The sequence below is a fragment of the Podarcis melisellensis genome (genome assembly GCF_964234715.1).
Source record: "Podarcis melisellensis genome assembly, chromosome: 16".
In the NCBI taxonomy this organism is placed as follows: domain Eukaryota; kingdom Metazoa; phylum Chordata; class Lepidosauria; order Squamata; family Lacertidae; genus Podarcis; species Podarcis melisellensis.
This window is the reverse complement of record NC_138533.1, coordinates 18816642-18843377: the sequence shown is the minus strand read 5'-3', so window position 1 is coordinate 18843377 and position 26736 is coordinate 18816642. Positions and strand designations below refer to the sequence as shown.

General features: G+C 50.6%; 1 protein-coding gene across 1 annotated transcript in view; it reads left to right on the top strand.

Annotated features, from left to right (window-relative positions):
* Window positions 1-719: 719 nt before the first annotated feature.
* The window catches only part of PCNX3 (pecanex 3), a 47920-nt gene continuing 21903 nt past the window's right edge, over window positions 720-26736 (top strand). Inside the window, exons 1-20 of the mRNA XM_081892193.1 lie at window positions 720-1774; window positions 7421-7614; window positions 8238-8340; window positions 9803-9842; window positions 10402-10497; window positions 12357-13649; window positions 14784-14913; window positions 15014-15183; window positions 17041-17137; window positions 18420-18555; window positions 19552-19712; window positions 20327-20480; window positions 20652-20684; window positions 22047-22218; window positions 22326-22436; window positions 23307-23398; window positions 23684-23793; window positions 24240-24345; window positions 25285-25377; window positions 26181-26331. Coding sequence (XP_081748319.1) covers window positions 1622-1774; window positions 7421-7614; window positions 8238-8340; window positions 9803-9842; window positions 10402-10497; window positions 12357-13649; window positions 14784-14913; window positions 15014-15183; window positions 17041-17137; window positions 18420-18555; window positions 19552-19712; window positions 20327-20480; window positions 20652-20684; window positions 22047-22218; window positions 22326-22436; window positions 23307-23398; window positions 23684-23793; window positions 24240-24345; window positions 25285-25377; window positions 26181-26331 — 3595 coding nt within the window. The 5' untranslated portion in view covers window positions 720-1621. The remainder of the gene's footprint in view (window positions 1775-7420; window positions 7615-8237; window positions 8341-9802; window positions 9843-10401; window positions 10498-12356; window positions 13650-14783; window positions 14914-15013; window positions 15184-17040; window positions 17138-18419; window positions 18556-19551; window positions 19713-20326; window positions 20481-20651; window positions 20685-22046; window positions 22219-22325; window positions 22437-23306; window positions 23399-23683; window positions 23794-24239; window positions 24346-25284; window positions 25378-26180; window positions 26332-26736) is intronic.

Sequence of the window (26736 nt, the reverse complement as noted above, 5' to 3'; positions counted from 1 at the left end):
TTTCACTTTCGCTCTCTGCCGTTGAAGATTTTAAGCGCGTGCGCAGGGCCCTGCTTCCTTTGAACGGGCACAGGACGCTCCATATGTGCGCATGCGTAGGAAGGTCAACGTGTGCGTAAGGCGCCTCCTCGTCTCATAGAGGCTAAAATGGAAGAGGAGCATCAGTTCCTCTGGATAAGTCATTTCAGGTTCCCATTGAACAAGCTTTTCAAGTGTCCTCTTCTCGTCGCAGAAGTTAGAGCTAGAGAAATCCAGGATTGTGACCGTGACTGGAGAACAAAGTCCCCGCAGCAGAACGAAGGGCAGCAGCAAAAAGGAGCTCGTGCTTTTTTCTTGTCGTTTAGTCGTGTCCGACTCTTCTTTGTAGCTTCGAGAACACTTTTTTCTTACTCGGGTTTTATTCAGCGCGAATTCCCCCTCGTCACTCGCAGCATATTGAAAAACTCACACAACCAAAAATCCTACGCGCAGAAAGCCTCGAGCTAGAAAAAGCGAGTCACTTCTATCTTTGTATCTGTTTTCCTTTTTTTTATAGTCGAAGGGGACTTTTCAGTAAAATACAGTATTGGGATTTTTTTTAATTGCGGAGACAGACCTCACTGACTTCCGGTTCTGAAACCGAAATGTATCTCTCTACACTTTTCATATATCTGCGAGCACGTCAAGAGCGACGCCCCCATCCATGCTCTCCCTCTTGACCCTTCCCTTTTACTTCCTGCCTGCAAGGGGGAAACAGGAGAGGATGGCGCATGCGCGGTGCCGTGGCTGCTGCTCCTGCTGCTTCTCGGGCTCCTCTTCCGGCCTCCCCAGCCCCTGAGTAGGTTGAGGCACCGGGAGCCCCTCTCTGCTCAGGCCAAGTAGGGCTGACCTTTGACCCCGGAAGTGAACTGGACTTTGACTCCCTTTTATATTTTTGGGAGAGGGGGGCAGCCGTTCTCCGGCTTAATTTTGCTCTATACTTACCCAAGGGGCCCCCTAGCAATTTCGGGGCTGTCTCTTCCCGCCTGGACCAGCACCCCCAGTTAGCACCCCAGGGGCCACTTCCGGTGCAGGCTGGCTTGGTTTTGGGGTTCCCTCCGTCACTAGTTAGTGTTTGGGAGCAGCTTGTGCCATATCGAGCGTGGTCCCATTTTGCCGTCGTCCTCCCTCCTCCTCCCATTCCAGAGGCGCAGGAATCCCACTGCAGCCCTTGGGAAGATCCACCAAGGGGCCCTAGCAGAGCCCCATCTTTTGAAGCCAAGATGGCATGAGTCTCCATAGTGAGCCTCCATAGTGGAGAAAGAAGCTTCTGGACAGGGGAGGTTGGGGAGAGGAGGGGATGGTTGCCCAGAGCGGGAGGGGGGGATAGTGGTGTGGTGAACTTGCCCTGCTGAATGGGGCGCATGGACCTTTGGTGAATTGCCCCCCTCTCCCCACCCCACTGCTGTAGGAAAGGGTTTGTAGAGAGAGCTGAAGTAAGACCCAAAAGTTGGGGGGAGGAGAGGGTTCTGGATTCCCCAGGCCTTGTGGATCATGGGCCTCAAGCTGCCTTGATGAAGGAATCTGTGAGTGCCAGCTGGGCAGTGGTGTTCCCTGAGGAGGAGGAGGAAGAAGAAGAGGAAGAGGCGGCCCCACCGTGGACATGGGGTCGCAGGTCCTGCAGATCCTACGCCAGGGCGTCTGGGCTTCACTGACCGGTGGCTGGTTCTTTGACCCGCACCAGAGCACCTTCTCCAACTGCTTCCACCTCTATACTTGGATCTTCCTGCTCATCTTCCCTTTCCTGCTGTACATGGTGAGTCTGGGTCTCAGTAGGCTGCGGGGGGGGGGGGGAGAGTGTTGGTATACTGGTGTTAATGTCTGTAGCACTTTTCAAGGTACAAAGGGATATATAGCAGGAGCCTTCCTCCTTGCTACTGCTTATACCTGGAGAAGCTTTCCCTCCTTATTTATTCACTCATTTCTTTGTCGTCTTTCAAGGCACAAAGGTACTGTATAGACAAGAACGTTAGAAGCTCTTGAAATTTCAGCTTCTTGCATCAATTAATCCCAGTGGCGGCTCTCCGTTTACTCTCATAGCCTGAATCTTTTAGTTAAGATAGTGTTGTCTTTGCAAAGTGAGAAGCTTATAAACAGAGAAAGGAATAATTACTGATTGAATTTCAAGATGGGTGGATGGACAAGTGGCTTGGAATGCCTTGAATTTCAGGTCCAAGATGGAAGAGTTCAATGCCTGACTGATTGTCTAATGTGACTTAACTAAAAACATGGAGTGGAATATCTCTTCCCACCCCCCACCAGCCTTTTCTCTTTTTGGACCAGCTTCTCTCTCATGACTTCCAAGCAATGCCATCCTGGTGCTTGTTTGAGGAAATCTGGGATCTTGTCTCTTGTCAGGAATCATCCAGGGAAGAAATTGAGCTGTTAGCTCTCGCAAAAGTCATCTATTCCTGCAGGATCTGTGCTGCAGGATTCAACCACAGCCTACCTTGAGGGATGGCTGTCCAGCTTCTGCTTAAATACCACTAGCAAAGGAGAACTCACTGCCTCCTGAAGTAGTCAGTTTCACTGTCAACCAACTCTTGCTGTTAGGAAGTTGTTTCTAATGTTTATCCATCTGCTTCCCTGCAGTAACTACCCATTTGTTTAAGTCCTCCCCGCTGGAGCACCAGGGGTCAAGCCTGCTCCATGTTCTTCTGCATGACAGCTCTTCAGATATTTGAAAAATGCTGTCATCTCTCCCCCCTCCCCCCATTAATTTTCTCTTCTGCAAGCCAAACATAAACAGTTTTCTCATTAGTTCCACATTGAACTTCATTTACAAATCCCTTGCCGACCCAGTTGCAAACGTTCAAACCAAAAGCCAGAGTCTAGTCCTGGCAGTTTTAGCAGATAAGTAATATTGCTGTATGGGACGCGGGTGGTGCTGTGGGTTAAATCACAGAGCCTAGGACTTGCCGATCAGAAGGTCAGCGGTTCGAATCCCCGCAACGGGGTGAGCTCCCGTTGCTTGGTCCCTGCTCATGCCAACCTAGCAGTTCGAAAGCACATCAAAGTGCAAGTAGATAAATAGGTACCACTCCGGTGGGAAGGTAAATGGCGTTTCCGTGTGCTGCTCTGGTTTGCCAGAAGTGGCTTAGTCATGCTGGCCACATGACCTGGAAGCTGTACGCCGGCTCCCTTGGCCAATAAAGCGAGATGAGCACTGCAACCCCAGAGTCGGTCACGACTGGACCTAATGGTCAGGGGTCCCTTTACCTTTACCTTTTAATATTGCTGTGTAAAGAGCAGAGACTCTGAGGACCAAAACTAGCTTTGGGGGGTGGGCAGTAGCGGTTATTTGCACTACAGAATACTCCCGGTTCTGGCAAAAATCTTTCCAACCATTATGCACTTTGGGAGGGGAGTTGCCATTGGCAAAATAGCAAGTGTGTGTGTTTGTGTGTTAATGGAGCTTATCACATAAGAAGAACCCTGCTGGATCAGACTTGCATCTTGTTTACCAAAGTGACCCCCAACCATTCAATCAGGAACCAGCAGAGGGAGCCAGTGTTAGAAACTGAGATAGGAAAGCTAGGAGCTAAATGGCACCTTAAACCTAGGTTATGGGTGCAACAACAGAAAGTCTAGGTGTACTTTTTTATAACCAGAATACAAAGCGGAAAATGAACAAATTGCAGCTAAAATATTATGTTTATTTTTCACATGGTCTAGTCCTTCCCGTGCCCACCCCCCCTAGTATTCTTAAGAGGGTCTCTTCTGCAGTCTTCAGAGTAGCTGGTAGCGGGGAGGCAGGAAAAGGTCCTCCTTTCCTTCCACTCTGCAGTTTTAATCTGAAATTGTAGGCACAGTACTGCGCCCAGAGCTCAGAAACTGCTTGTACTAATGAAATTCTCTGTTGCAAAATGCGCCTAGACCAATGGGAGTTTCGAACACTGGAGGGAGCAACAGGACTAGGGCCTAATCCAGCCCTTCCTGAACTGCTTCCATTCTAGCCGGTCATTATTTGTTTATTTATTACATTTGCATCCCACCTTTCCTCCAGAGAGCACAACTTTATGCTGTGTTCTGTTTGATACTGGTTGCTTTGATACTATTTTTAATACATTTTTTGGCATGGGTTGATTTTATGTTTGTGCTTTGCTGATTCCTCAATTTTGCAAACACCCAGAAGACTTTGTTGATGAGTGATGTAAACCAGTGTTAGAAACTCAGGTATATATGCTAATTGCCAAATGTCACCTTAAACCTGGGTTACGGTTGCCAAAATGGAATGTCTAGCCACCATTTTTTTTTACAGTGACATTTATTATTATTATTATTATTATTATTATTATTATTATTATTATTATTACTACTACTATTAAATTCATTTCTATATTTTAAAGAAAAAAATCTCAAAGCAGTTTACAACACATTAAAACCTTAAATAAAACAATCCAAATTAAAACAAACTCAAGCTTCAAGGAAAACATTTCAGATACAGTACGTCTATAAGTGCATTTTGCTTTCCCCATATTTATTTACTGACTTAATTCCAGGTAGAGGATACCTTGTGACCAACAGTTGACAATACAATATAAAGGTTATGAGAATGTAGAAAATAAGGCGAGGAACTAATGTATACGCAGCTATGCAAGATGTATAAAGAACTGCCATGGAATGCTGGGTGGGAAGTCTAAAAGATCTATTGTATAAAAATGGAAAATGATGTAATTGTAAAATTGAAAACTTAACATGTGTATATATAGAGAGAACATATATATATATAGAGAGAGAGAGCGCTGCCCCATAGCAGAAGACCTCTAGGAAGCCAGTGTGGTGAAGTGGTTAGTGTGTTGGACTAGGACCTGGGAGATCAGGGTTCAAATCCCCACTTAGTGATGAAGCTCACCGGACGACCTTGGACCAGTCACAGCCTCTTAATCTACCTCACAGGGTTGTTGTAAGGATTAACTGAGGAGTGGGGAGTGAACCATGGACTCCTTGGAGGAAAAGGTGGGACATAAACGCAGTGAATAGCTCTTCTGCTTGCCTGCGTACGAAAGCTGGAAGGGCCAGCCAGATGGAGAGGTCAGTTGCCAACCTGGCATCCAGAGATCTCTACATGATTGTAGCTGGACCTGCACCAGTTGCAAAATGCACCTGGCAAATTTTGATCACTGGTATAAGCACACTGTAAGTAAATAAATAAAGAATAAAGAAACCCCAAGCCCTGGGAATTTAGTTATTGTGTCAGGCACAGTCTCACCTTGCTGCTTGCATTTGCTCCTTGCCAAGCATGTGAGAATCATAATGGGAAGATGCTGTGTGAAACTGGAGCTGGACGGCTGGTGCGGAGGAGGGGGGAGCGGGTCCTAGTGGCATGGATATCTATACATGGCTGGTGCTGCCTGGTGCCCGACGACTTTGACTCCCCTGCCCCAAATCTCTGCAGAAGGCTGAATCCTGAAGGATTGTTCGTGTTGCTTAGGGGAAGCTTGAAATGCCTTCTCCCAGCAATGTTTTCACTACAGGTCTGGAAAGTCAATGCTACTTCTGAACCTGCTTCGTCAGTTATAATTTCTTGTCAATTTTCAGGTAACAACCCTGGAGAGCTGCTGCCAGTCAGTGTAGACAGTTCTAGTTGGACAGTGGTCTGACTTGGTATAAGGCAATTTTCTATGTGCCTATACAGAGTTATGGGGAATGGCTGTAAATGAGTGGTAGAACATCTGCTTTGCATGCAGAAGGATGGTCCCAGATTCAGTTTCCAGCACCTTGAAGTAGGACTCAATTGGGTATAGGCCCATTCTGTGCAGTTGGGAATGGAGGGTATCCCAAGGGTTCTGGGATACGGCTGTCAGAACATCACTTAATAATGGCCAGGTTTCTCTTGAGTCACCGCTGCAAAGTGTCTTTGGGGTGAGATATGATGGGGTTGCTCAGGTGTGGGAATTTCAGTGGCCTAATCAAGAGTGCCGCAGATGATGCGTTCCTGTAGATTCTTTCCAGCTTTGGGACTAAAATAGGCTTGTTAGCAAAGCATCACTGCTGAAAGCAAATTGCTCACCAGTGTCCTGTTTGGATTTTGCCGCTGCAAGTCTGCAAAGCAAAATCCTCAGTCTGAATAATGCTCAGAAGACTCTCTGTAATAAACTGGGAACCTATGTATCTGGCAACCCTGTCTGATGGGCAGGGTATAAGCAAAAAGTTGTTATTACTATGATTACTATTATTACTGTGTTGTTGTCATCAACTCTGACTGGCAGTGGCTGTCAGGCAGAAAAGAGTGCTTCCTGTATACTTTGAACTGGAGATGCTGGAAATTGAAAATGAGGCCTTCTTGGTATAAAGTATATGCTCCTCCACTGAACTGTGATACCTCTTTCTGGACCGTTAACCTTAGAGCTCTCTCTCGGCATCTGGTGAGGGAATTGAGCATCCTGATGTTCTCAGCGTTCTTTTGAAAAAGATGATGAGTTTCTTTCTGCAGATAGCTTCAGTCAGGCTCAGTGGAGCTCTTTAGTTAAACATAGCTCTTTTCACCAGGTGTGGGAGTTAAACGTAAACATTAAAACATTCACTCATGGTGTCTGCACCAGCTTGAAGTTATAACACTGCCTTCTACATTCTCACAGTTAAAAAAAATGTTTTGCTTCAAATACCTGCACCTGAAAAGGAGTTCTGTGTAGCTCAGAAGCTCACTTCTGTCATTCTGAAAGTGAATTGGTTCCAAAGAAGTACTGTGCCATTTGAACTGTGTTTGTTCGAAAGTTATAAAGGCATGGATATTCAGGTGTGCTACTGAATCTGTTTCTGTTGTGCAAAGAACAGGTGCCTCTGTGTGTGTGTGTGTGTGTGTGTGTGTGTGTGCGCGCGCGCGCGTGCGCGTGCGCTTTATGCAACCTATGCTGGGCATAGGGCTGCTGCAATGCACTTCCTGCGGGGCTGCCTTTGAAAATATACTGGCAGTTGCAGCTGGTGTAAAATGCTGCTGCCTGGAAAAGACAGGCTAGAAAATCTGAATACATAGCTCCGATTTTTGTGCCAATTGCATTGGCTGCCCATAAGTTTCTGGGCTCAATTCAAAGTGCTTGCCTTAACCTTCCAGACCCTAAATGGCTTGGGACTGGATACTATTGTGATAGTGCACTAAATATCTGATTCAAAGATCTTTCTTGAATGCCTGCTCTTCAGATCAACTAAGCTGGTGTGCACAGGAGATGGGACCTTCTCGGTGGTAGCCCCAAAACTCTGGAATTCCCTTCCAGTTGGATCATGCCTTTCCCTTTCGTTACAATAATGTAGACCTTTTTCCTTCCAGCTACATGCACTAAAAAGCTGCGCATTTCAGAACAGTGCGCTCAAAGTGGTTTGTTGATTTCTTTAACGTGGATGCTAATGCCTGCGGTATCTTTATCTACTCCTTTTTATGCACAGCCATCTTATTCCCTGGCAGGTGATGCCTCCCAGTATCGTGGTGGCAGGTGTCTACTGCGCGGTGGTTGCCACCTTCTTCACCACAGTCAAGACCATCAACTACCGCCTGCACACCATGTTTGATCAGGGTGAGATTGTGGAGAAGAACTCTGCACTCGCGGATGGTGCCAAGGCTGAAGATGGCGCTGCAGCGGACGAGGGGAACTTGGCCAGGTGAGCAGGGATGTGAGAGGGTACGTCTCAGCTTCTTGCGGTTGGGCGACTTGCCTTTGCCCTGCCTCTCTTCTTGTCCCCCTCGTACTGTACTCCATTACTGGCCAGATTATTTTTTTTATTCTTATTTGATGTGACTGTGTTGCTTAAAAACATAAGGTGAGCCTTGCTAGATCAAGCCAAAGGCCCATCTAGTCCAGCGTTTTGTTTTCAAAGCAGACAGCTAAATGCCACAAGAAGCCCAAAAGCGAGTGTAGCACCACTCTCCCCACCTGTGATTCCCAGCAGCGAGTATCCAGACGCATATTGCCTCCATCAGCTGGGGACAGAATTTAGCTTTGTGGTCTAATGAATCCCGTTTAGCAGCATAGGAACTTAAGAAACTGCCCAATACCAAGCCAGACCGTTGGTTCAACTAGGTCAGCATTGTCTACAGTGTCTGGCAGTGGCTCTTGAGGGTTTCAGGCAGGGGACATACCTGGATACCCCGTTGAGGATTGAACCTGGGACCTTCGATGTACAAAGCAGACGCTGTACTGCTGAGCTATAGCCCCTCACCAATCAGTATTGTTTGTAATTTTAAACTTGGCCCTGGCTCCATTCCTCTCCCTCTCTCCTTGCAGAGACCCTGGCGGGGTGGAGATGACAGTGTTTCGGAAAGTCAGCTCCACACCTCCGGTGAGATGCAGTTCCCAACACTCTGTGTTTGGCTTCAACCAGGTCATGGTAAGAGCGAGGAAGCTTCTCTAAGGGTTGGAAAATTGGGTTCTGGGAGCACCGGTGGCGTTATTGGGGCCACAGTCATCCCCTTTGGCGTGAGAAAGGATCAAGGGGGTAGCACCAGACCTGGTATCACAGAACAAGCTGCTGAGACATGCCGCCTTCCTTGGAAGCTTTTGGGGGGGGTGGCGGGATGGCATAGGATGCTGCTGGGAAGGTGTCTGGCAGAATTGCACTGCCTGTTGTCTTCTCATTCTGCGACTCTAGGATTTATTTGCAGAATATAGAAGGACAGATGCTCTGGATTGTGCATTGCAGAATCTTGTATGAGCTCAGCTGGATCAGATCATTGGCCTATCCTGCTTCCCCAGCGGCCAGCCCTCTCCCACTTGTGACTAGCATTCAGAGGCGTCACTGCCTCTGACCCTGGAGGCAGATTACAGCCAATGGGACTAGTAGCCCTGGACAGCCTTGTCCTCAATCTGTCGAATTGCCTTTTGCAGGCCTCTAAACTAGTGGTCGACACTGCATCTTATGGGAAGTGGATGCCATCATTTAGCTTACATGCTTTGTAAGAATGTATTCCCTTTGGTCTGCTCTTAATATCCCACTACTCAGCTTCCTTGGATGACCCTGGGTTATAGCATTGTGAGAGAGGGGGTGACCTTGACCCTGTTATCCCACAGTTGCTTCCCTTCCCTTCCCCCCCACCCCCAAAGCCCTCAATGTTGTAGCCTTTCCTTTATCTTGTGTATGTAAAAGACGTAGCTGAGGTTAACTCAGCATGCGCAGACTTAGGGACATCCCAGTTTTCAGGTGGGTGGCCTGGCAGTTGCTGATGCTGCCATCCCACAAGGAAGGTGCAAACCTGCTCAGAAGCCCAGGACTCCCAGGGGTCACTCATTCAAGTGGAAGCAGAATATGTGTAATAAAATGAAAAACGAGAACAGCAACAATGATAAGAGCATCTGAGCCCTGTCCTTCAGCAGGGAGGCACTCAAATGCTCTGGTTGAAATTAAGTGCTGGTTGAGATAAGCCCTCAAATGCTCTGGTTGAAATTAAGTGCTGCACGGAGCAGTGGGGTAAGGGGTCGGGTGCTTGGCCCTCCAGGGGGTGGGCTGCACTTCAGCACAGGATCAAGAGATCCTTGCATGAAGGGTGCCCCCACTTCCCTCCACCTGGACCTCAGACTTCGTCAAGAGAGTGTTATGAACATAGGAAACTGCCTTATACTGAGTCAGAATATTGCCTACACTGGCTGGCAGCAGCTCTCCAGGGTTTCAGGCAGGATTCTCTTCCAGCCATGCCTGGGGATGCCAGGGATTGAGCCTGGGATTTTTTTGCGTGTGCTACACTCACACTGAGCTCTGGCTGCTCTGAAAGGCGTGGAGGTCCAGCCTACATTCTTGCCCTCCCTCAATAATCTTTCTGTGAAATAGCAGTTTGATCTTTCTCTTTGCCTTTTAGGACCTGCTGCCCCACTTGGAGGACGGGAGGCCTGTAAGAGGTGAGACTCTGCCGATTCTGTCCAAAACATGACACCATGGCTTCATTTCAGTTATAAATCGGGGGCAGGGGAGGGGTGGGAGAAATCCACTCTGCACAAGGCGCCTTTGCAGCAGATGGACTTGCGTCTGATCCTCCCAGCACTACAAAACTGTGGGCACTCTGTCGTTTTCTGATGTATGTGTTTCTGAATAGGGACAGAAAGTGGCCCTGATGTTCTCACCTCCTGAGCTCGGCAGGAGGCGGTGGGTTTCTCCAGCCATGTGCCTTGAAGCTGGGGCGGGGCAATTTGCAGCCCTAGGGCTAGATCTGGCCCTTGGCTTAATTTCATGTAAGGGGGGGAGGAAGGGGGCTGCGCTGCCTGTGACCAGGATGCAGCCCCCAGCAGATTATGCCCAAGGGAACGTGGACCTTGGTAGAGAAGAGATGCCCTCATCTGCCTTAGAGCAAAGAGCCCTGGTTTTATAGCTGAGGTTGGAGGCATGTATGAGAGGTGGTGAGAGGGTGGGTTGTCTGCGATGGGGGAAAGTCTCTCAAGCTCCTATCGCTTCATCCTACAGACATCAAAGAACTTGTCCGTGAGCAAGGCAGCAACAACGTCATTGTCACGGCAGCTGACCGGGACATGCTCCAGCACTGTTCCCCCGAGAACCGTGGTAGGTCCCTGGTTGTGGTTGGTGGGCCAAGAAGGAGGGAGGCCCTGAACAAGACGGGAAGAAGTAGTTTTATAGACTTACAAAGCTGCCTTCTTCCAAGCTGGGCTGTTTGTCTGTCTATCCCAGTGTTTCTGCTCTGACTGGCAGTGGGTTTCAAAAGATTTCAACAGCCATCTGGTCCAATCCCTTAGGATTACCACACCCCTGCAAGGTGGCCACCCAGCCTTTGCTTAAAAGCCTCTAATGCACCACCTTCTAAGGCACAGCACTGTTCCATGGTTGCATAGCTTGCACTGTCCAGAAATTCTTCCTAATGTTTTGTCAAAATCCCCTTTCCTGTAACTTGGTTTGCGGCCTTCCCTCTGGAGCAACAGAAAACATTTGCACCATCATCTGTGTGACAGTCCTTTTGAATATTTGGAGATGGTTTACATGTCACTGCTCAATCGCACCTACATATTCACATCCATCTGTTCCTCATGAGACGTGGTCTCCATCACCATCTTTTTTGCTACCTTCCTCTGGCGTGTTCCAGTTTGTCACGATCTTTCCCAGCCCTGTCACTTGGGAGCCTTTTTTCATATATAATATGTACAGCTCCCCACCCCCAGCAAATGTTATACAAAAAGAGAAGCAACTCGCCATAGGCGACCAGAAATTCTATGCAGGCGAGTGAGTGGGCTGACGGAGGAGAGACAGTTCACTCCATTCCTCTTCCGTGCTAATCAGGGAGTCTCTTCCTCCATGATCAGCATGGAAATGCAGCAGCACAAGAGGGCCAGAGTGATCCATCCTCCCTCTGGCAGCTCACTTGGTAGAAGTCTTAGGCAACTTCCTATATTCCTATTGCTGCTTCTCAAAAAGAGGAGTGTCTGTAATCTTCCTGCTTGGAGATTAATGTGTGGATTGCAGGCTTTTTCAGACACATAGGATTGTTCCTAAGAGTAGACCTATTGAGTGCTGCCATCAATAGACAGTGAGCTGGATATCTCTTGTTCAGTACAAGGAACTTGTTGCCCTGCTGTTGGCAGCTGTGTGAGTGGAAATAGCACTCCATTGAGAGCACTTCATGAGGAAACAATTCGAGACTGTCTCAGAAAAGCTAGCTTGACGCGATCTGGCCTGTAGCAGTGTCAAAAAGACTTGCTTCCCACGGTGGAGTGGTCCAAGGCACTTGGAAGCGGTACCATTTTGAATCAGTGCTGTTTCCGTTCTCATGTTTTGTTAACAGAGAGTCAAATCTCAAGCCCCCCAGTTACCCAAGTGACACTCTGGAGTGATTTCACTCTTTTGCCTGAGATTTTGGGCAGAAAAGTTGTGTTCCACTTTTATTTATATTGTTGTGCTTATTTATTTTTGCTTCCTCTTATCATCAGTGTACATACCATCATCAACTGTACATACCATGTTTTGACTCTGCTTGGCCATAGCGACTCAGATATCATTGCTCCAGATTCATATCTCTACCCGTCATGCTCCCATTTCAGGGGTGGAACTGCTGCGAAACTAATGGAGCTTAAGTTTCAAGGCCCCTAATCCCAGAGGGCCCCAGAAGTGAATAGTTCACATTGCTTAAAAAAGAGGGAGGGTTAAATTTTCATTCCCAGAGTTTGAGAGTCAGTAGCACAGATGTTGTAAAGATTGTGGTAAACAACCCCATTGAAGAAGATAACAGCAGTTACCTAGACTTCACTGCTGGTTGCAAAGGGCCCCCGAAGATGAAGGCCCGCCACTGACCCATTTTATATGCATACATCCTTGGGTGTGGCTAAGATCCCAGCCAGCTAATAAATGTCCCTGTCTTGAGATGTGCACTTGTGTGTAATGCCCCCCTCCTCTCTGCCTCGCCCTCTCTACAGCCAGTGATGTCACGATGGTGTCTGCTGACGTGGAAGGTGCAAGCGGAAGCCTGCTTCCTCTTCCCAAGGCAGAGCCCCCTCCAGCTGGGAGGAAGCAGCCTCCCTCCCTCCCAGCGCAGACTTCCCTACAGAGCACAGATTCCTCGGAGCAGTCTCCCCCTGCTGGGGCAGGGTCCCGGGCCCCTCCGCGCTGGACCGCCAGCGAGTCGGAGAGCGTGGGGGACACGCCGCTGAGCCCTCTAATCAAGAGCAGCTTGAGCGAGGAGCTCAGCCAGAGCTTCCTGAGCCTGGCGTTGCCAGAGGCCGGGGGTCACAGCCGCCGCGAAAAGCGCTGCTCCGGAACAGACTACCAGCCCTTGGAACCCCGCCCGGAGCGGCCCCTCAAGGCCGGCTCTTCAGACAGCTGCTTCAGTGGCACCGACAAAGAGACCCCCAGCACTCTGAGCAGCTACCGCAGCGAGAAGACCAATTCCACCCACTTGGACAGCCCCTCGCTCGGCCCCGGAGAAGGGGCACGGGGAGACGAGGGTGGCCCTGGCATATCCCCACCCCCCGACGGCGGCAGTGACACAGATGCCCTCTCTGACAGCGAGCTGCTGCGCTCCCCCGAGCTGGGCCTTCTCGGGGAGCTGAGCTTTGACACGCAGAACACCCTCAACTCCCTGGAGACGGTCAAAGGCGACGGCGAGCTGTGGGGGTGCCCCGAGCCGGAGCAGGTGGTCCGGCCGAAGGAGCTAGGCCTCAAGGGCCGCCGGCGCCTCTCCCGCAAGCACGGCAGCTCGTACCTGCCCATGCGCACTCTCCTGGATAGTAAGGCTTACGCCGAGGGCTTTTTTGCCGACGAGGACTCGAGCGACTGCAGCGACCTGAGCCGGGCTTCCAGCTTGCACTCCCAGCACAACTACAGCACTGACACCTCCTCCAGCACTTCCTGCTACTCTCCCGAGCGCCACCCGCCCACTCAGCACGGCAAGCAGTGCCTCCCCGCTGCCGAGGCCAAGCCCCCACCCCTTCTGCCCCCCGAGGGCGCCACCCTCCCGCCCCAACATTCCCATTACGCCCAGCGCTCCGGGAGCACGGCCAGCGCCAAAACCCACGCCCGTGTCCTCAGCATGGACGGGAGCCACATGGAAGTGAAGCCGGCGGGCTGCCTCACGGTCTCCAAGTCGGATTTGGAGTCCCACGCAGGGAAGCTGACAGCGGAGCAGGAACTGGGCAGCGCCGTGCGGAGCCAGTCTGCCAACCAGCCCGGCTGGAGGGGGGAGCTGCAGGCTGAAGGGGCCGTCGGAGGAGGTGAGTCCCTGAGATATTCCAGGTGTGGCTTGACTGCCCAAGGGGAGAGCTCACAATGTTGTTAGAAAAGTTGGACACCACTCCCAGTCTCTGCCCAGCCACGGCCAGATTCCGGGGGGCTCTCGGCACTCAACCCAGGGTCTGTGTTCCTTAGAGAAGCAAGACACAGTGGAGGCTGTTGTAGCTTTAAGATATTTGGTTTATTTGTATATACAGTGGTACCTCAGGTTAAGACTTAATTCGTTCCGGAGGTCCGTTCTTAACCTGAAACTGTTCTTAACCTGAAGCACCACTTTAGCTAATGGGGCCTCCCATTGCTCCCGTTGCTGCGCGATTTCTGTTCTCATCCTGAAGCAAAGTTCTTAACCCGAGGTACTATTTCTGGGTTAGCGGATGTAACTTGAAGCGTATGCAACCTGAAGTGTATGTAACCTGAGGTAACACTGTATCCACCTTTAGTCTGCATGGAGAGGAAGTACAGTGGTACCTCGCGTTACATACGCTTCAGGTTACAGACTCCGCTAACCCAGAAATAGTGCTTCAGGTTAAGAACTTTGCTTCAGGATGAGAACAGAAATTGTGCTCCGGCAGCGCGGCAGCAACAGGAGGCCCCATTAGCTAAAGTGGTGCTTCAGGTTAAGAACAGTTTCAGGTTAAGTACGGACCTCGGGAATGAATTAAGTACTTAACCCGAGGTACCACTGTACAGATCTTTCAGCCTGGTCATCTCAAGAGGGGCTGGTTCCCCACAGCAGTGCAGTGCTGCTCCCCCTTGGTTCCCCAAGGCATCTCTCCCAGCCTGCCTTCAGCCAAGATCCTTCTGCCCTTTATTTCAGCTATTCCAAGGCTCATGCCAAAGGCCCCCAAACACTTCCTGCGACATCGCACCCAGTTGCCCAGCTTTACAGGCAACTTGGGCAGGGAACACATCGCGACCCTTGCCACCACGATGTTATCGCCAGTTCAAAATGCCTGAAACCACTATTACAACCTGAGCACCATACCAGTTTCAGATCATTTGCCGATATATTGCCCAGCCCTAGTGGGGAGCCGCCTGTCACCAGAATCTGGAGGCAGCGGAGGGAGGGTGGGGGACAACTACAGCAAAGGATCGCCTGGGCTTTTCTCTTGCAGCAGCCACGGGAGAGGAAGGGCCCAAGCCTGACCGGTCCAGCAGTATCAAGCGCATGCAGGCCATAAGGCGGCGGCATAACGCAGGCAGCAACCCCACCCCCCCGTCCTCAGTGATGGGGTCCCCGCCCAGGTAAGCACCGCGGCACATGCATGCACTCTCCCCTTTTTCAGTTGGTGGGGTTTTTTTAATATTATCTTGCCTCTTCTCACCCTCCTGCCTCTCCCCGCAGTTTACAGGACCTGCAGCGAGGCCGGGCCTCTTCGCACTCTCGTGCGCTCACCCTCCCCTCCGCCCTGCAGTTCGCCAGCTCCCTCCTGCTGCCGCGAGGGGCCATCCACGAAGCCTGCAACTTCGACGACACGTCTGAAGGTGCCGTGCACTACTTCTACGACGAGAGCGGTGAGCGAGGGGCGGGCGGGGGGAACACCGCATGGGGAAAGGGGGGCAGAGCCAGAGGAGGTGCTTGAACAGGGGGCCTCTCCTGAGCCTCCCGTTGTTTTATTCTGCATTTTAAATTATTGGTGTTCGGGTTCAAAGGTTTGTGTTGTCATACTTTGTAAGCCGCTCAGAAGCAGCCTTTGAAAACTGCTTAGAAGCGGCCGTGGCTTTTTTTGTGGCAGTTCCCTGTTTGGGGGATGCTGTCAGGGATTGGACTGAAGAAGAATGGTGGGGGCGCCCCCGCTTCTCCTGAATCTTCCCGAGAACTGGAGGACAGTATAGATTCAGAACAGTGGTTTGCAGAGGGGCATAGTTCAGAGGCTGCAGAGGGCAGAAGCTGGGAAATAATTGGAAGATGAACAGCGGGAAGAAGAACAAGCACCAGGGGAGATACAGCTGACTGACTCAGTCCTTGGAAAGCATTGCTGACCCCCCCACTCCCAGAACCAGGCGTGCATTACGGGTAGTAGAGCAGAGAGCTCAGAGACAGAAATCTCAGATTAGCCGGCGCAGGGGTGACATAGAATAGGTACAGCGTAGGGGGGTGAGACTGTACTTGGAGCAATGCCATCATGGCATAGATACTACATTCCTTTGTCTCTCTCTGTGAATACTGAATAAATTACGTGGTAAGGCCTCTTCGTGTTTTCTACATTTTTGGCTGCCACCGGGGGAGGGATAGGATTCCCTGAGCCTTGACAGATGCCCTCCTTGGAGAGGTGCACCTGCGTTCCTCATCAGGGACTTTCAGGAGGAATTTGAAATGGTTCCTGTTTACACCGAGACCACTGTTTTCAGACAGTTTTGACTGTAATTTTTAAAGAAAATTTTAAATTAATGGTAACTGTTTATAGAATTTTTTTTAGAAATCTTTTGTTATTGATATGTTTGCTACCCTGCAATAAGAAAGGTGAAATACTACTACTACTACTATAATTATTATTAGTAGTAGTAGTATAAAATTTAAATAATAATAGTAATTCAGGAGGGCAGGTCTTGCTTCGAGGTTGTTCACCAGTGTTTTGTGGACAGGACTAGGTTCCCTTCACCTCAGGAGGATTTTATTCAATCATGCCTTGGATCCCGAATGCCCTGGAACTCAGATGTTTTGGCTCCTGAACACCGCAAATCCGGAAGTGAGTGTCCTGGTTTGTGAATGTTCTTTTGGAACCTGAACATCCGACGGGGCGTCTGCAGCTTCTGATTGGCTACAGGACCTTCCTGCAGCCAATCAGAAGCTGTGATTTGGTTTTCAAACGTTTTGGAAGTTGAATGGACTTCCGGAATGGATTCCATTCGACTTCCAAGGTACGACTGTATGTATTTATTTCTTTGTGGTATGTACAACTCACCCATTGTCCAAAGGTCCCAGGTTGTGGTTACACATATCTTATTGAAAGCAATATACTGTATCGGCTGAAACCGAAACACAGAGGCCATCATAAAATCTCAGTAAGAACGACTGCACAGCAGTGAGAACCAGAATAAAAACGCATTCACCGGGTAAAGAGGTGCATCTTCACCTGCCAACACGGTTGAAGCATGACACACCTCAGAGGGGAAGTTGTTATGAAGATACGGAGCCACCACCAAGAAGGCCCTGCTCATGCACATTGCTGGGTGATAGGATTACAAGCAGGGCCTCCCCTGTAGATCTTAAATATAAGGGCAGGATGATAAAGGAAGTGGTGTATGCCAGAATGTACCTTGGCTCCACTCCCTGAATAAGTGGATGCCCTCATTTCTCTCTGCCTCTCAGCATTTGCATGTAGAAGGCCCCAGCTTCAATATTCCTATCCTTTCCCCCTTTCTCTCCAGGTGTCCGGCGCTCATACACTTTCGGACTAGCCGGGGGCGGCTACGAGAATCCTGTGGCACAGCAAGTCAGTGCAGAGCACGGAACCAACAGTGGCTGGTGAGGCCTCCTGTGTTCTAAACTTGAGCATCTGATGTTGCATGCAGATGTGGGCTTTCTGGAAAGCTTTGAAAGTTGTGGGGGGGGAGAGATTCTGGAAAAGTTTCCCATGGCCCTAAACTCATGGCTAAGTTAGCATGTTTATAATGAAGTAATCACTTGTAATAAACATTAGTAAACAAATATCTTCTTCTCGTAATAATCATTAGTAAACATATCTTTTCTTCAAAGAAAGATACACTGCAATCCTATACCCACTTAACTGCAAGGAAGTCCCACTGAACTCAATGAAGCTTACATCTCAGTAGCCGTTTATGATTGCGCTTTTGGGTGGTTTGAACATTGCTGTATTCAAGGCTTTCCTGGAACATTTGATTTTTGTTGAAATACTTGTAAATCTTTTAAAGATGCGATAGCTCAGTAGCATATATTTCCCTCATTCGACATACCGTCAGGGTAAACCTGTTGAAATCAATAGACATTAGGGGACACTCAATCATTATCTAGATCAGGGTTTCCCAAACATGGAGCTGCATAGATAAATGGCTGGACTCTGTATCAGGCTGCCTCCTGTGTTCCTTGTCTATTGGTTTTAGGCCAGGCAGGAGCCATAGCTCAGTGGAAGGTGCATCATTTGCATGCAGAAGGCCCCAGCCCCAGTTCCTGGTGGGGCCAGTTAGGACTGGGAGAGCTCCCTGGAGCCCTGGTGACAGTCAGTGCAAGACAGCACTGAGCTAGACTGACAAATGGCCTGGCTCAGTTTCAGGCATCTTCCTGCCTTCTTCCTATGTTAGTGCGTCAGAGTGTGACTGGGGAGACCCAGGTTTGAATCCCCCGCTCAGCCATGAAACCCAGTGGGTGATCTCAGTCCAGTCACCAGATCTTAGCCTAACCTACTCATGGGGTTGTTGTGAGGACACAGTAGGTGATGGCAAGAACCAGGGAGCTACTAGCAGGACGGTAAACTTAATAAAGAAATAGCTTGAATTGGTATCATGCGTTGGTTATCTGAAAGTAACTGATGGTGAAAGTGTGGGGAATCTGTGGCCCTTTAGATGTTGCCGGACTCCAACTCCCATCAGCCTCCAGCCAGCATGGCCGGTGGTCAGGGTTGATGGGACTTGTTGTCCAGCAACATCTGGAGGCCTGCAGCTTCCCTATTCCTGATGTAAGCAAACTCCCACTTATGGGACCTGTTGGTTGCCCTGGGATACATGCCTCCCATCATCAGCCTCTCTCAGATGATCACTGCTCCATCACACTTCTCTGTTTGCTTTGGCAGGGACAGGCATTCGCACTCCTCCAGCTTCAACTCTGCAGAGGTGCCGGAAGGGACGCCTGCCCTTACGCTGCTGCAGCCACGCCCCGTGGTTCTTCAGGGCATGCAAGTGCGCCGGGTGCCACTGGAAATCCCTGAGGTGAGGCCCTGGGACCCACGTGGCAACACTGAAATCGCTTGGGCTTCCTCGGAAAGAGCCTTGGTTGGGTTGCATCACTTTGTAATTTTGTAAGGCGCCTCAAATTACAGACAGAAGAGGTATCAGCTGGGTCTGTTTGCACTTTTAAGCTTTCCTCCTTGTTTGAGTGATAAGACCTGCTTCACATGCCAGCTCTGGAAGACTAGGGTTGCTTCCCTGAGATCTTGCAGGAACACAGATTGCCCTGCGAGATCTCATGAGATCATCTGAGAGCTGTTGCACACAGCAGGCCTTCCCCGCTAAGCAAGGCAGAGAGCTTAAAAGCTCTTTCTGTGCTGGGTAACTCCAAGGGAACTGGACACAAAAGAGCTTTGCATCTCTCTGCCTTGCTTGGATGCAACTTGTGCAATTTCAACCAACTGCCTTCAACCACATGTGGTTGGAATTGGGTGAATTACATGTGTGTAAAATGCAGCCATACTCTATTTGATCTGCCAAGTCCTAGTCCAACACTCTGACCACTGCACCACACTGGCTTCCTAGAGTACTACCGCTATGGGGCAGCTCTATAAATTAAGTAGGTAAATAAATATGGGGAAAGCAAAATGTCAACTAGAGAAGGATCTGAAATAGTTTACTTGAAGTTTGTTTAATTCTGGATTGATGTTTTGATGTGTTGTAAACCGATTTTTCTTCCTTTAAAATACAAAGCAGTATAGAACTGAAATTAATAATAATATACTCCCCCAGTTTATTGCAATTGTAAAAAACAGGCTTAGCAGAATTCGATTTTTCGGGGACAAAAACTGAAAGAGGCAGGGGCAGAGAGATTGAAAAGTAAGAGTGAATTGAGAAAGGGGGCATTATTTGTGGGTTCAGCTTTTAGTTTCTGGCCAGGAGGCGAAGTCTCTTTCCTTTTAAACGGTTTTGGGGGTAATGGGATGGGTCCTGAGTGGAGTAGCAGAACCAACCCAGTTAATTGGCTGTTTTCTGCAGTTCGACCTTCTGGACCAGGAATCGCTGCACGAATCCCAGGAGAACACGCTGATGATTGAGGACAAATGCCACCCGCGCCAATACTACAAGTTCTGGGTGTTGCCCGGACGCTGGATGCGAGTGCGCTATGACCGCCTGGCCTTGCTGGCTCTGCTGGACCGGTGAGTGACACAACCAGCTGCTTGTCTGGCCAGGATCCAGGCAGTCCTGTCTCCCCAGTGATGCCTCTTCCTGCGAAAGGTGCCTCTGGGCATATGCCAGCCATAAAGGTGCAAGATGAGGCTGGCAAAGTCTCGCAGGTAACTGCTGAATGGACGACTGGCACCTCCTTGGTTCCAGGCCGTCCAGATCTTTGGGTTTCTGAAGCCTCTTTGGAAAGCTGTAGCCCAAATGGTTGCATCTGCCAGGCAGTCACAAGTTAACAGATTTGCTCATGAGCCCTTGGGTGGATTTGGACAATACTTTTGAGAAAAATAGCAGAACCCGTCTGAAAACAACCCCCCTGCCTGTTTCTGATCTCCGCCCTGTCCCTGGAATGCCGCTTAAGTATGCTGAAAGGTGAAAATTGGGCTTTCCGATTCAACATAAGGAAGCAGATCTTAGTTACGCATTTTTCTAATGACCAGCTGGGATGGAACAGTTCAAGGAGAAGTCCCTGCTGCCTCGGGATGATGGGAGCAGCCCCAGCCTTCCTTCTCTTCCCTCCTCTGCTGCCTATTGCTGCCAGGTGGCAGTGGATGGTCAGTGATGCTCCGTTCTTCCTCTGCCCCTCCAGGAACCGGCGAGTGGCAGAGAACGTGTTTGTGGTGGTGCTGGTGAGCCTGGTAGCGTTCCTTGGATACCTCCTCCTCCTCCAGGGCTTCTTCCGGGACATATGGGTGTTCCAGTTCTGCGTGGTCATCGCCAGCTGCCAATACTCTCTGCTGAAGGTGAGTCTGTGGAGCCCTGTCTGCGGCTGAGCATGTAGCTTTTCCATTCAATGAGTGTATTTTCAGTACTGCTCCCCTCCTCCCCCGGTTGTCCTGAGGGTGCATTTTCTCTGCAAGGAGACCTGATGTATCTAACCTCCCACCCCCTTTCCTGCCATCTTTTTTTTTCAGAGTGTCCAACCTGATGCTGCTTCACCGATGCATGTGAGTATCAAACTGGCAGGCTTAAGAGTGTGTGTGCGCGCACACAAGGATAGCAGATACGGCTTTGGTTGGTTAAGGATGCTTCCCTTGGGTGCACTTTCGTGCATGTTGTGTGGAATCAGTTTATTAGTGGGCCTCATGCACCCGAGAGCTGGGAGCGGGAGGACAGGGCAGGAAGTACCATCCGCCAGGGGGTGGGCAATGGGGCAATTGCTCTCAGCCAGGTGTGGGAACCTCTGGCCTGTGTTCCATCCTTGTTCCACCAGGGTTTCCAGATTGAGCCACAAGGTAGTTTTCTCCCTGAAACCATGCCCACCGGTCAATCAGCTGACGCCATCTCATTGGGTGGCTAATGCCACCTGATAGGCTGGGCATTGGAATGGACCTTTAAAGCCCTAAATGGCTTTTTCCCTGTATACCCTAAGGAGCATCTCCATCCCAGTCATTCAGTCTGGACACTGAGGTCCAGCTCCAAGGGCCTTCTGGCAGTTCCTTCACTGCGGGAAGTGAGGTTGCAGGGAACCAGGCAAAGGGCCTGTGGAATGCCCTCCCATAAGATATCAAAGAGAGAAACAATTACATGACTTTCAGTAGACATCTGAAGGCAGCCCTGTATAGGGAAGATGTAAGTATTCGATGCTTTATTGTGGTTTTCTAATTTGTTGGAAGCCACCCAGAGTGATTGGGGCAACCCAGTCAGATGGGCAGCGTATAAAATATTATTATTAGTATTAGTATTAGTATTAGTATTGGAGGGTTGACTCACCCACCGATGGGGAAAGGGGTTCAGTGCTACCTGGCTCGGGTGCATGAGAAACCTCCCCATTTCTCACATGATCAAACCCTGCAGGAAGCTGATGGGCAGGAAGGTCAGTCCTACCTTATTTGGGCACAGGAGGTTCCCAAGTGCCCAACAGCCAGGTGATTTCTGGGCACAATGCCAGCCACTGCACAATGGATTTTAACAGCCAGGTAGTGGCATGGGGGGGAATACAGGGGGGAGTACAGAAGAGGCAAAGTATATTTCTAGGTGGATGAGTTGTAAGATCTCTGAAAGAAAAATGACAGCATGTTTACTGACTGGAGGAGTCCAGCTTACCCCCCTCCTGGTGCCACCGATGGAGACATATGACCTGGCAATCATCCGGCATGCGAATGAAGAATGGGAGGGGCCTGATAAGGATCCAGCCCCCTGCTCTCCGCTGCCTTCCGCTGCGTGCATGAAAGATGGCCTTGGAAGGCAGACATGAAGCAGTCCCTCCCCAGGGACCTCGCAGCCTTGTGCTAGTTGCTGTCCCTAAGAGGAAGCATCCCTGGCCCCTGCTCTCAAGGGGGCTTTTCTGCTTTCCCTTCCTCCGGCAGGGGCACAACTGGATCATCGCCTACAGCCGCCCTGTTTACTTCTGCGTGGCGTGCCTCTTGATTTGGTTTCTGGACCTCTGCGCCCACGCCGTGCCCCTCCCACCCGTCTCCTTCTACGACCTCACCCTCTTCTCCGCCGGCTTCTTCTACTGCGCCCGGGACGTGGCGATCGGTGAGTGGCTGGTGGGGTGCCCCGTGGCTGGCGAGAGAATCCCCGGGCGGCTCGTGGGGTCATTCGAATGTCCGTGGCTTGATTCCGTTTTTTCTTTTCTCACCCAGTTTTCACCCTCTGCTTCCCGGCCATCTTCCTCTTCGGACTCCTCCCCCAAGTCAACACTTGCTTCATGTACCTTCTGGAGCAAGTGGACATGAACATCTTTGGCGGAACAGGTGCAGAGAGAAGAGGAGAAGGGTGAAAGGGGAGGGGCTGGGGGGTGGGGCTGAGGGGGTCTCGGGGTTCTGCTGGAAGTATAGAGCACATTCCTCTTTGTCCTCCCCGGTTCGCATGAAAAAAGGGCAATGCATTGCTGAGCTGAGCATCCGTGGTGGAGCTGGGTATGGACTGCAGCTCTTCAAACTGTGGGTCCAAGGTGGGACCCCATAGTGCAGGCTGCAAGAGGCGCTACAGAAGGTGGAGGGGCTCGGAACTGAGGGACTGGGTCAGGAGGTCCATCCACTCGTAGCTGCGACTCCACCCTGCCTCCAAGCCAATTTGTCAGCCCCTGAAGCTCTCCCTCGTCTCCCTCCACTGTCCCAATCTGTTGATGCAGAGGCAGGTGGAAATAACAGGGTCAGAGGTACACGGAGGAGTGGGCTGCTCCTCCTCCCCCACTCTGCCCACAGGACTTAGTGTCCTGGAACTGTAGGGCCTGGAAGGGACCCCAGGGTCATTTAGTCCAGCCCCCTGCAACGCAGGAATCGCGCCTAACCGTGACTGTGCAGGGATCACCGTGGTGCTGGAAGCCACAGGAGGCGAGAGTGCTCTTGTGGTTGCAGGAGTGGTATGGGGCAGGTGAGAGGGAGCCAGCGTAGAATGCCCTGCTTGTGAGATCAGCACTGGGCCTGCAGCCAATCAGCAGCCGCAAAAGCCACGCCGAACATTCCGGTCTCAAAAGAAGGTTCGCAAACCAGAACAGTCACTTCCGGGTCTGTGGCATTCAGGAGCCAAAATGTCCGAGTTCCGGGGCGTTCGGGATCCAAGGTACGACTCTAATGATGATAATTTATGGTGCTACCTTCTCTTTCTCTCCCCACCCACAGCTGCCACCAGTCCCCTCACCGCCCTCGTTGCTCTCCTACGCAGCCTCCTCGTGGCTGCCCTTCTGTACGGTTTCTGCCTTGGAGCCATCAAGGTACCTGACCTTTGTGGGGAGCGAACAGGCCAGACTTGCCTTTGTGGAATGGGTTGGGGCCGGGTGTTGGCATTGAGCTCCAGGGCAGGTTCAGGTGGTTTGCTTTGTGGTCACACTGCAACCTTTTGGTCTGAAGCAACGGTGCCATCAGATCAGGTCTAGGTTGGGGGGTCTGCTTTTGGCTGTGTATTGCTGGCTTTGGGTTTCAGGCGGGGGCTTTGAGGGTGTTGTGGTTTCTCTGAGCCTGATTGGTTTAGTTTCTCTCCTCTTTGCTCTCTCTCCCAGACTCCGTGGGGTGACCAGCACGTGCCCGTCCTCTTCTCCGTCTTCTGTGGCCTCCTCATGGCACTCTCGTATCACCTGAGCCGCCAGAGCAGTGACCCGACTGTGCTCTGGTCTGTATCCCACGCGGGATGGATGGGGAGTGCAGCCTGCAGCAGCAGAGAGCGAGGAGGGAGTTGGGACTCCTGAGTGGCAGGGAGACAATTCGGGGGTTGGGGGGGAGCAGGGTTTGCAATCAATAGCTGCTGGGAGGTGGAAGGACGAGAAAGGGGAGGATCCTGGAGACAGTGGAGCAGATTCCTATGGGAGGTGGTGGACTCTTCTTTCTTGGAGGTTTTGAAGCAGAGGTTGGGTGGCCATCTGTTATGTGCGATCTAGTTGAGATGCCTGCGTTTGCAGGGGGTTGGACTAGATGACCCTTGGGGTCCCCTTCCGACTCTACAATTCTGTGATTCTATGACTCCCCAAGCCGGCTTGATGTGGGGAGAGGCTTGAGCCTGCTGGGGATTTCCTAACCCTACTTCTTCTCTTCCCTGTTTGTCTCCCCCGGACGGGACAGGTCTTTGATACGAAGCAAGCTTTTCCCTGAATTTGAAAACCGCAATGTGGAGAGCCCCCCACTTGGAATCAAGGATCCGCTGCCTGAGAAACTACGCAGCTCCCTGGTGAGTAAGGAGGCTTGAGGAATTTGGGTAGGTGGGTGTTCAAAAGCTCACTCACTTGAGGCACAGCTCCCAAATTCATTTGCAAATTGGGCATAGTCTGCACTGAGCCAGGCAACGGGAGGAGAGCTGCCTTTTTAATTTTTATTTTCCGTGCAACAGGGAGGGTAGCATGCCATCACCCCAAGGAGCATTTCCATCCACATTTTAAAGCGATGGTGTTTCTTCGCTTCTCCAACTGGCTATGAGCTGTAAAATTTAAAAAGTAGGGCGAGTGGGGAAGTTGAAATACAGCCTGTAAACCACCTTTCATGTGGATTAAATAAAAAAGACCTGCGCTTGCAAAGGGGCTATCTGTTGGTTATGTGCAAAATTGATGTGGTTTGAGTTCAGGCTGCTCTGTCCATCCCTGCTGGTGAGGTGGGTGGGGCAGCCTGGAAAAGGAAAAAGAAGGTGGTCTGCCCTATGCAGTTTTACTTTTTCACTGATAAATGGTGTCCTAGCAATGGGCCGTCCCAGAGTGGTCCATCAGCATAAAACAGGGCTGTCCAACAGGTTGACTTCTATCTACTGTTAGATTGACTGGTGTCCGTGGTAGATCACGGGATCCTCCCCCCCCCAAAAAAAACCCTCAGCAACTTTGATTTCCTAAAAAATAATCTAAACAACTTTGGTAGATCACTGCCATTTATTTTATAGCGAGAGTACATCTCAGTCTCTTGAAAGTTGGACATGCCTGGCTTAAAATATCGGCATAGTAGCGATCATCCATAAGAGAAAGCTGTGATGGGCTTTTTGAAGAAAAGGGAGCTCCCTGGAGGGTGTGGGGCTCAGGTGTCTGTGTCTCAAACACAAGCCAGCGGGTCACCTCTAAAGCAAAGGGCGATGTGCACAGAGAAAGTCCCAGCTTCTCACTTCCTCTTCCTCCTCGCCCTAACGCAGCGGGAGATCCTTCACTCAGACCTGGTCATGTGCCTCGTCATCGCTGTCCTGACATTTGCCATCAGCGCCAGCACTGTCTTCATCGCTCTTGAGGTACCCGTGGGAAGAAAGGCGTGGCGTTGGTGGGTGTGGGAGACAGAGGCTCCAAAGGAGCTTGGGTGCTGCTTTGCGCAGGGAGCGTCAGTGGTTGCCGAGGAGGTGCCCAGCGCTCCAGACCCAAAAACTTGAGATCTGTGGGGTCTGGTGATGTCACAGATTTGCCGATGTCTGTGGATTGGACCCAGCGGCAGTAAAGGGGGTGGTGGGGGTGTTACTAGAGGTAGAAGGAAGGAAGGCAATCGTAGATTCATAGAATTGGAAGGGACCCTGGCAATAATCTAGCCCAACCGCCTGCAATGCAGGAATATGCAGCTGTCCCATACAGGGATTGAACCTGCAGCCTTGGTGTTATCAGCACAGCACTCTAACCGACTGAGCTATCCAGGGAGTAGCTGTGAAGGCCTAGAAAAAGAATTGGGTTAGGCGATCGGATGACAACCCCACCCCCACAGAATTTTAAAGAGAAAATTGAAAACCTCCTGTGAACCATGTGTGAAGGGACCATCAGGGTCATCTAGATTAAGAGTCTCATGCTATATTGACTAAACTATTTTCTGCCCAGCTTGTTGGCACCAGTGTCCCCCTGCCGCCCACCCCCCTGGCAGTCCAACAGTTCTTTGAGCCGCTCACTTAGATAACCCTTGGCAGGTAGGCATTACTTAGTCTAGTAAGCCCATACACATAGAAGAAAAACAGTGAGAGAGCTGGTACTCTGGGCTAACAAGTTTAACAGCAACCCTTTATGTGCTTGCTGTGTACTTTATTGCATTGCCCGCCTCTTGTTCTGCCCTTCCCAGTCTGTTCTAGGTTACGTGCTCTACGCTTTGGCCGGCCTGGTGGGCTTTGTCACTCACTACCTGCTGCCCCAGCTGCGGAAGCAACTGCCGTGGTTCTGCCTCTCACAGCCGGTGCTGAAGCCACGCGAGTACAGCCAGTTCGAAGTGCGCAGTAAGTACCCTGGGTACATGTACGCGGGCAGGCGTCCCTAAACATGATGTTCCCCTGAGCTCTTGAGCAGGGAGAGGCTGCCTTTGGAGGGTTCATTGCTCTCAGCTCAGCCCTGGGATGATGCCTTTGTGCACCTGGACTTCTTATGGCACAAAGCTGAGCTTCTAGGTAGGCTTGAGACGCAGTGCAGCAAGGCTTGAGCCCCCAGGGAAGCACTGTGGCTCAGTGGTGCTGCATGCGAAGCAGGTTCAATCCCTGCCATTTCTTGGTAAGGCTGGGAGAGACACCCCTGCCTCTAACCCTGGAGAGCTGCTGCCGGTCAGTGAAGACAGTCCTCAGCTAGATGAGCCAAGCAGGTGATTGAGCATCATCTTATGTTCCTGTGTGCCTTCCTCCACTCAACAT